The following is a 10,219-nucleotide window of genomic DNA, read 5'->3' as shown; positions in this document are numbered from 1 at the left end:
ATATAATATAGTAACTAAACCAAGTTCTTATTAATGTCTATTGTTGCGTCTATAATTCATCTTAACAAATGAAACTCCACACGATTTTTTTCTTAACATCAGTTTAATTGATCACAGTTCATATAACTCATATAAATGACAGATTAATCCTGGTATAAAATATTTCAATAGGTGATTGAAAATGAGTTCTTATTTTAAGGTAGGAAGCTCTATGGTTCTATCACGACGCATCTGGTAGTCTCTGGTACAGATGTGGTCGGGACGAACAGCCGGGACAAACATGCAGAGTCGTGGACACCACACTCTCGCATTCCCAACAATAGCACTCGTGACATCTTGTGCAACGGTATATCTGTCGTATTCAAAAATAATTTATAGTAATTACGTTATTCTATTGAAATCCTACTAATATTATAAAGACGAGTTTGTAAAAATACATGCATGTTTCTTACTTTATCACCCAAAAACTACAGGATAGATTTTGATGTAACTTGGCGTAGCAATAACATAGCTATAACATAATACTATAATATAAAACACAGTAAAATAGTTTCCTCGGGACGCGGGTGAAACCGCGGGCAGAAGCTAGTGTGTAATTATTTCAGACTCACCTGTTTGTCTAGATCTGTGAAGTTTCTTAGACACGCAAAACAGTATTGCGCCTGTCCCTCATTTGCCAATTCTTCGTACGGTTCCACAGGGAATAAATGATGATACGACCTAAAATTATATATACACTTAATAACTGATTTTGAGGCATCGTAAGATCCCTGCCTTACTTAAATTTATATCTATTTAAATATATTGATACGCAGTCATTTTCAAACTCAATGTTACGCCAACATATAAAAGAGGTAAGTACCTGGCTAAATGCGGTGCGGAGGCCAGTGTGAGACCGCAAGTCCGACACTGCGCCGGCAAGGAACAGTACTTGCTGCGACACTGCGGACACAGGTGTCCCTCCCCGCCGACACCCTCGCCGTCCTCTAAGTGACTGCAATGTTAACAATACGTGATATCATCAGCAACACTGGTACTCAGCTGAATCCGGTAAGACTGGAAGCCGACCCCAACATAGTTGGGAAAAGGCTCGGGAGATGATGAGGATGACGTGATATCACCTACATTGATTTTAATCATCATCAACCTTTTATTGTCCCACAGCTGGGAACAGTTTTCCTCTCACACACTGAAGGTCTGAACTTTAATCACCCTGTTTGCTCAAAAATGTTTGAGTTACCTCAGATGTCTTCCTTCACCTTCAATTAGTCATTGTTATGTATCCAAGATATACTTATAAAGTACATACAAACTATAAAAAGTTGACATTACTGTTGTCGTATGCAAAAGTTGTCGTTAAAATTCAAATTATTTATGTATTCATTATTTATTGTTGTATGAGTTGTCAAAGTTTTAAATACTTCTCCCGGAAAACTACATTTTTGAATACATACCACATGCACACAGTGATAGGTGGGTCGGCATTAGTCCCCGGGTCTGTCTGGTTGACCGGCGGCGCGGAGTGAGGGAAGCCCATCTTCACGAGGCCGGCGTCCAGTGCGCGGGCGCGGGGCGGCGGGCTTGTGTAGTCTAGCAGCAGTGAGCGGTAGTGAACATCGTCTAACACCACCTGGGTATTAATTATACAGAAGTCTTAGTTACTTTGGTAATATTCGCGTATGTGATCAACTGATTTATTTAATCACTAGATTTCTATATAATACGGAACGGTATGTAATAGTAATAATAGGTAAGGTAAGCACGTATGTAATAGTCACTATACTTACGTAGGTACTATTTGTAGTAACTGTGCTATTTGCAGCACAGTCATATCGCCAATTTGAATAATGGACGGCAAGTTTAGAGTTGGTTATGGTTGCTTATCATTATCAAGTTAAATGGTCCAACTCACCCTTAGGCCCGGTATCCACCAAAGCGGAGAGGAGAGGAGACGAGAGGAGATGTGTTTGAATAAACCAATCCAATTTCGTTATTTCCACATCTCTTCTCCGCTTAGCTTAGGTGGAAATGGGTCAACCGGAGAGGAGAGGAGATGACTCATTTTTCTATAGAATTTTGTGCAGCGACCGAGCAAGCGGCGCGGCAGAGCGGAGAAGTGTCTAGTCGGGCACATTGATGTTAACATCGAAGCAAAAGTATCGATGTACGATAAACACACAGTTCACATCTCCTCTCCGCAACGCATCTCTTCTCCGCTTTGGTGGAAATAACCTGCCAGCTTCGCGGCACATCTCCTCTCGTCTCCTCTCCTCTGCGCTTTGGTGGATACCGGGCCTTATGCTGGTAGTTACACATTCTGACAGATTTTTCATAAATATACAAAACAGCAAAAAAAATACTGCTACTTACACCATATTCTCCACCAGTATCTTGACATAACTTTTTACAGATCCTCACTTCAGCTGCCAGACCAATAACTGAACAACGAATCCCTTCCATTTTGAGGGACTAAAAAAAAACAAAGAGTTTACTTATAAATATGGCATGGGATATTTTTTTTAATATTTATGGTATATTTTGAGTTGCTCCATTAAACTGTAACAACAACCGAACTAAATATTTCCGATTGTCAAATCGCTGATTTGACAGATAGGCGGCAAGTACATGGATGCTTAATGGTTTAGTTATTGTTATAGTGAAATGGTGCAACTGGGTCTTAATAAACATGGATTTAATTAAAATTTTCTACAGACCTGAATGGTAGTAGTAATATCTCCAGGGTCACAAGTAGTGAGTGAAGCAAATAGCACCAACAGTTCCCTGGAGGCATGACCAGGTAGAGGTTTGAGGACTCGCCCGGCAAACTCCAGAGTGTTTTGTAGTGAGGGCTCCCCGCTTAATGCCATGTCTGTCAACCTGTATGATGTAAGATCATTGAGTAAGTTATTTTATGAGAATAAAGTTTAACTTATATATTTTTTTTCATACTCACATCAATTCCAAATGAGTAAAGAATTATGTACAGTACCATTTTGGTTTAGTTTTTGACAAAAACCAATATCAGAACTAGAAACCAAATTATTTTTGGAAAGCTTTGGTTCTAAATGCTATTTTGGTGTGCTCCTAATAACTACATAACAAAAAAAAATTACAATCACATACCCTTGTAAAGACTTGATATGCTTTCTGACATTCCCAGATAACTCTGTTAGTTTCTCAGCTCTTTTGTTTTTCATCAGTACCAAACCAAGTTGACTCAGAGGATTCTGATCAAAATACTCTTCAATGAATTTTTCAAGCAGCTGAAATTAATTAAATATAAAGGTAATAACATAGATGCAATGATGTTTCTTATTAATGACTCAGGTTTCTTGTTTACACAAGTTTTACTGCAGTAAAAATCGATGGTAAATCCACCTTATGTAGGCACATTGGCCAATGTTATATGGGATGCTATATAAAAAGTGAACAAGCGCTTTGACATCAACTCTAACAATGATATTCTCTACATAATAATTCATCAGTAGGCAAGAAAATAAGAATTAACCAAAAAGTAAAACAACAAACCTTAAGTGTGCATAGAAATCTAGATGGCTTCAAGTCTTGAGAGTTCATAGCCTCGGAACAATCTACAGCGACTAGCACATGCCTCATCATGCCCAGTCTCACGGGTCCGCGGCGGGCCACCACAGCCTTGCGAGCCGCTTTCTGTGCAAACTCTGCCACCAGACCTTCCACCAAACCGTCCTCATCTTCTTTAATGGCCTCCCTATAAAAAAACAAACAACAAACGAGTTGAGGTTCAATGTGTAATAACTCCGCCCCTAAGACGACAAACTGACCACGCTACATCATGAAATCAATTTAGAATACTAGAATGCAGATTCCAAACTCACCAAGTCTTCTCATAACCTGTCTCCCACCGGTATTCTTTAGAATCTTGTTCATCATCAGCCATTGTGAACGGCACAAACTTCTATAGCGAGATGTTCAAACTAGTTCAGTTTTCCTTTCAGAGTAAATAATAAGTCATCTATTTTCAATTCAATGTTATTATTTTAATTTAATAATAATTATAATGTTTGTTGAACAATTATTTAGTCAACTATTGACAAATGTCACTGTCTGTCAAATCGTTGATGCCAATGTCATCTTCAAGAATCCATATGGAATCCATCAAGCAAGAATCAAGAACGCTCAGAAACGAGAACAATAAATTCAAAATAACTAAGATTAACTTATTGAAATCGGTGGTGGAAGTCTATACCTAACTTTCTAGCTAAAAAGAATGGCGACAGTAAATTATTATTTTCATTAAATTTTTCTTAGAGTTCTTTAAAGTTGCAGTGCAAAACGGCTGGCCGTACCACGCGTTTTTTTTTATGAAAACTAATAAACTTCGCATGACGAATAATTGTGTGTCTACTTTATGAGCTACAAGTTTCCGCCCACGTTCTGGTGTGCCGCGTGCCTGAATAAGATTAGCCTTCCTCAATAAATGGGCTATTTAAAAATTAAATAATTTTTCAAATCGGACGTGTATAGTTACCGGCACGGATATTGAGCTCTCGGAGGAAGAGTGGGGATCGCTTTGCGAACTGTACACATAAGGCAATAAACCAATAACTCGCTTCTGCGCAGGTGAAGGTCAGGGCTCAATATCCGTGCCGATAACTATACCTACTTGGATAGTGACTGAGATGGCTGGGCACAAGCAAACAAACTCGTTGGCTTTATTTATAAGTATTATGTCGAGGGTCATACCCATACCTAAGGATCTTTAAATTCGGATAAAATATAATTCCTGCCACAGGTGGTACTTTTACTGTAAAGTGTAAACGTTATACGATATGGCACAGTTTATTTGCCACTTTTACACTTCTTCTTTCGTGTCGATGACATGTCATATATTGAGACTACACTATGTCAGCCCAATATGCCGCTGAGCACTTTTACTCTGGGCGCACTGTAGATGCTTGCAAGCACTTGAAGTGCATAGAACACAACTGCATCTACATCATAATAATGATGAATCATTTCCGTAACGAGAAAACGTCTTCTGAGCCAAATGTTTTTTTATTGCAATGTTTTATGTCAACGCTAAAACAGCTGAAACACTACTGGGGCCTATGAAACAATTGAAGAAAAAAATTCATTTCTATTGCAAGTTCTCCGAAATTATTGGATCCTTCTTTTTAGCCCTTGCATTATGTACACAAGTTTACAGCTCTTGACCAAGACCTGCGACTCCCATCCTTCTATCACGTTTGCATCTGAGGATATGGGAGAGCTTCAGCTTCAGGAGAATGCAGTTCTATATAAACTGATTACTTAAATTGAACATCGTCTTTTCTTACACACATTGAATAGATAATTCTATCCATTAAATTACCATGACCTTTCTTGGCTCATGCAAGACTTATTATCAATTTGAAAAGTTGTTTTTTTTTCCATGATCCTAAAACAAAACATTTCTGGAAATTTACATAGTTATTATTTGATAATAAAGGTCATAAAAATATCAAGAACTACTAAAAGACAATAAATTTATGTATTGTGCATATTGAAGTGACAAATGTAGTAAATGGAAAAGCCTTTATTTACAGATACTTTAGAGAAATTTATTATTGGGTCTTACTAACATAAAAATACAAAAATAGTTTAAAATAATAGTGTAGATCCTCACAATAACTTCTATGCACATATTAATGATGAGATATTCATACAAGATGGCTGACACTTAAGCAATATTAACCATTATTTCCAATGTATATGTATTCAATGCCAATACTATACAAATAAATAAAATGAGCCTTAAGAATAACCATTAATTCTAGAATGTGAACAGCAATTAGAACAAATGGTTTTAAGTTTATTGGAATCTCTATAATATTAAAATCAGGTGTACTGTTGAATTATTCATAGATAATTCATAATACTTGAAGTCATTGAACATTTCAACAATAACACTGACATGAACTAGCCTGCGAAGCTTTGCTACAGAAAGCAAATTCATACTTTACATGGTGCGGTAACTTGTGTCTGTTCATTACCACACAACTGTTTTATTAAATTTTATAATTTTTATTATTATTTTGATATGCTTTCTGTAACAAAGCAATGAGATGGCAAGCAGTCCACTTGAGTGTCTTGATATTTTACTGCATCACTCTGTCGCCGCCATAGCCCGTGCTTGTGCCCGAACTCTTTTGTCATACTCTAATCGGTTTTGACTGAAAAGAGATTGAAAATATTCATAAGTATAAGATAAACCATGAGTTAATAGCAAGTGTAAACAAAAAGTCAGGTATTTACTGACCAATAGATTGTGTAAGCTTCAGCTTGAGCTGGATCCTTGACATTGGGCTCATTGAGTAGATCCTGAATACCAAGGAGGATCTGTTTGATTGTGATTGCAGGGCGCCAGTCCTTTTCTTCATCTAATAGTGAGAGGCAGACAGTGCCTGATGGATACACATTAGGATGGAACAGTGGAGGCTCAAATTTGCATTTTGGAGGACTAGATGGATAGTCATCTTTAAAAATCATACGTAATTTATATAGACCTCCCTCCCACGGTGTCTGCAAAGATGAAATAAATGATTAGTTTCCAAAAAACATAAAGTAAAATTATTTATCATTTAGTAACAGACAATATGCATAATAACAAAACATGATATTACATATTAGCCTCTTTGTCGCACTACAGACACTAAACTTAACAACCGAAACAATATTTTGCAGGTAAAATTTAAAAGTTCTAGAAATACTAACCCCCTTTTTTCCAGGAATCGCACATTCCCATGTCATGAGATTTAAAGATCCATCGGGATTTTTCATAGGTCTAGCCACGAAGCCCTGAAACACGTAATCCGTTAAAAAAATGCACTTTAAACCGAACAAACAATTGTACAATTCATCATAACAAGAATTCATGTAACTTACAAAGGGGTGATCCTTGCGCCAGGCTTTTCTTTCTTCAGCTAACCGTGCACTAGCTATACCCGACATTGCCAAAAACTAAAAGTTGAGAAATATCACAAAGCAGTCGCCGCGGATTCTTCAAATACAATCAAGGAAAGTCCTCGCCTTTCAGTGAACAATGCAAAGAAATAATACGAAAAAATAAATTATACGGCGCGAAGCGTCCCACGAAGTGATTAACTTTAAACACAGATTAAAAAATACTACTAAAATACAGAGGTCATAATGCCGCTCGCTTACCGTAATGCTGTAGCTATTGTAAATCGACTATACAGTTAGGCACTGATTTTAATGTTGTGTCGCTAATGGTCCATTTCAGTAAGAGTTCTTTAAATTCCAGATTTTATCTCAATTTCTCATATTTACATTCACAATAAAATTAAGTATATGCTACTGAAGTTAAACTGAAAATAGATTTTAGTATGAATCGATTCAAATTTCCTGTCAGAGTGATTATCGACTAAATGCATTAGCTATCATGTGCGCAAATGGGGTTAGTAACAACGCGAAAATAGGAGTTTGAACTTGAATTGATTTTTTGGCTACTGAATTAGTGAAGCCAAAACATAAAATCGTACGAACAAGGTCTAACTGTTTTTAACGAGCACAATGTTATGAAAAATAAGATGTATGACTCGTCTGATTTTTCCTTTCCCCTTTTTAGTGATGTGCATGAGTTTCTTACTAATCGACTATATTTGTTTTATATCTTGCTCTAACTCAACTCGATCCCGACTTTGTAAGTTTGTTCTTATTTATGTTATTGGTAATGTGCGTGGCTCATCGTTTACTATAAATAAACTTGTACAATGCAAGCAGCATTATAGTTGGCACAATTAAAAACACTTGTTAGTATTTACTAAGTTTCGTGTACAGGGGCTAACAGGGGCCCGATTCTCCTAATTTTACTTAAGCGACATACGATTCACATTCGACTGAGATCCAATCACGACCCAATTACGATTGAAGCGCATGTCACATTCCGCAATGTTTTCTTTGAAATAAACGTTTTTATCCTTTTCTGTCATTTAATAATGAATCATTTTGTCTGCAAATGATTTACGATTGCAATATGATTGTAGAGCAATCACAAACAACTACCGTATAGACAAAAATACTAAAATAGCAGACCATTCGCAATCCAATCGAATGTCGCTGGAATACGATTGGTCTTATATAAGTCGCAGAATGCCGGATATGGTTAAAACTGCTATTGCGTTGCGATTCACTTTCTATTCAATTTTGACATTATTACCTTAGGAGAATCTAGTCATCAGCTAATGTTATAAACAATTTGTTAACTATCAAAACGTTTATTTAAAAGAAAAATAGCGGAACGCCACATACGCTTCAATCACAATTGTGTCGTGATTGGATCTCTGTCGGATGTGAATCGTATGTCACTAAAGTAAATAGCGGAATCGAGCCCCAGGTGTGCCAGCCCATACCCTCCCCGCACTTTATTGTATTTTTCTGGAATCGATTAAGACACAGTTGCTTAGGTAGGTACCTTCAGCAGGAATAACTATATCGTAGGTTCTTCAGAATCACAATAGAGTCCCGATAATAGGATTACTAACCGTTGATTTATGGTTGATGTAGTTCTTTTCTGCGAGCTGTGGCAGCCAACCGGGATTAAAACAGGGGCGAGATTCTCCTAATTTTACTTAAGCGACATACAATTCACGTTCGACTGAGATCCAATCCCGACTCAATTACGATTGAAGCGTATGTGGCATTCCGCTATTTTATCTTTGAAATAAACGTTTTTATCCTTTTCTGTCATTCAATAATGGATCATTTTGTCTGCAAATGATTTACGATTGCAATATGATTGTAGAGCAAACTACCGCATAGACCAAAATCACCAAAATAGCAGACCAATCGCAAACCAATCGAATGTCGTTGGAATACGATTGGTCTTATATTAGTAGCAGAATGCCCGATATGGTTAAAACTACTATTTGATGCATTCGATTGGTTTGCAATTGGTCTGCTGTTTTGGTGATTTTGGTCTATACGTTCGTTTGCTCTACAATCATATTGCAATCGTACCTAAATAATTTGCAGACAAAATGATTCATTATTGAATGACAGAAAAGGACAAAAACGTTTATTTCAAAGAAAAAATAGCGGAATGCCACATACGCTGCAATCGTAATTGAGTCGTGATTGGATCTCAGTTGAACGTAAATCGTATGTCGTTTAAGTAAAATTAGGAGAATCGGGCCCCAGGTTCACAGTTACACAAATTATTGGCAGCACCATCTATTCCCCTTGCATGAAATAAAGCTTTATATGTAGTTACACAATATGACTATAGTTGTGCAAAACCTCCGTTGATGGGTTTACGATGTGCATATACTTACTATGGACAGATTCCTCCTGAATTGCTTAGGTAGGCACATAATATTATCTTGAACATCCAGAGCTTGGACCAGAACAACCAGTGGTAATGAAGTACTTTATATATTGAGAGGATTATCTTCGTCGGAAAAGATAGTGACCAAGCGCATCTTTTACTCAGAACTAGCTTATTCTTTGGATTAATTGAAGGAGGCCAGTGACTACTCAAATGAAGTTTAGTATGGTAACGTAACCTAAACTAAGTTTTAACTTTCAAAAAACATTCAATTTACAGAAACTGTGCCTGATTCTGGCAAGTTATCGGCAAGGATATTGAGCCCTGACCTTCACCTGCGCAGAAGTGATTTATTGGTTTATTGCCTTAAGTGTACAGTGCGCAAAGCGATCCCCACTCTTCCACCGAGAGCTCATTATCCGTGCCGATAACTATAATAATGTCAAAATTTAATCGCAATAGCAATTTACCGTCAGTTGCACAAAGCTCCATTATAGTTAAAGCTTCATTAAATCCATTGTTGACACTTTTTATCTTGTTGACAAAGAAAGAGTCAGCAATAGATTTAAAGAAGCTTTAACTTTAATGGAGCTTTGTGCAACTCCCCTCGAAATAAAAGTTTTATGGTAAGAAAGAGATTTATTGTAAAGCTTTATGTACAAAAATTACACAGGTACCTACTTACGTAGAGGTGAGAAAACTATTAAATAATTATATGGTAGGTATGTACCTACCGTGTACTTATTTACCCTCTGTTACAAAAATTGGTAATCCTGCTGCTGGGGTTGGCGATGTTTAGCTTCGATACCTACTTACCTATTTTTGTCACACCGTGTATGAGTAGGTAAATACCTTGTACGTACCTGCTTAGGTACAAAAAAAAATGCACCTGCGCCTTTTACAAAGAGTCAT

General features: G+C 37.0%; 2 protein-coding genes across 2 annotated transcripts; both read right to left on the bottom strand.

The window, feature by feature from the left end:
* Positions 1 to 84: 84 nt before the first annotated feature.
* LOC110374693 (general transcription factor IIH subunit 2) lies at positions 85 to 4,095 on the bottom strand. The gene is made up of 9 exons (XM_064035769.1): positions 3,858 to 4,095; positions 3,529 to 3,730; positions 3,124 to 3,263; positions 2,715 to 2,877; positions 2,371 to 2,469; positions 1,455 to 1,630; positions 863 to 994; positions 612 to 720; positions 85 to 352 (listed from the first exon to the last, which is right to left on the bottom strand). The coding sequence occupies exons 1-9, from the start codon at positions 3,917 to 3,919 to the stop codon at positions 221 to 223; spliced, it is 1,215 nt and encodes a 404-aa protein (XP_063891839.1). The 5' UTR covers positions 3,920 to 4,095; the 3' UTR covers positions 85 to 220.
* Positions 4,096 to 5,539: 1,444 nt separating this feature from the next.
* On the bottom strand, positions 5,540 to 7,151 carry LOC110374730 (SUMO-conjugating enzyme UBC9-A). The gene is made up of 4 exons (XM_021332575.3): positions 6,907 to 7,151; positions 6,736 to 6,819; positions 6,281 to 6,543; positions 5,540 to 6,194 (listed from the first exon to the last, which is right to left on the bottom strand). Exons 1-4 carry the CDS (start codon positions 6,970 to 6,972, stop codon positions 6,128 to 6,130), a joined length of 480 nt encoding a protein of 159 aa, XP_021188250.1. The 5' UTR covers positions 6,973 to 7,151; the 3' UTR covers positions 5,540 to 6,127.
* Positions 7,152 to 10,219: the final 3,068 nt, after the last annotated feature.

The sequence above is a fragment of the Helicoverpa armigera genome, chromosome 8 (assembly GCF_030705265.1).
Source record: "Helicoverpa armigera isolate CAAS_96S chromosome 8, ASM3070526v1, whole genome shotgun sequence".
NCBI lineage: Eukaryota > Metazoa > Arthropoda > Insecta > Lepidoptera > Noctuidae > Helicoverpa > Helicoverpa armigera.
This window is presented reverse-complemented; position numbering and strand designations above follow the sequence as displayed.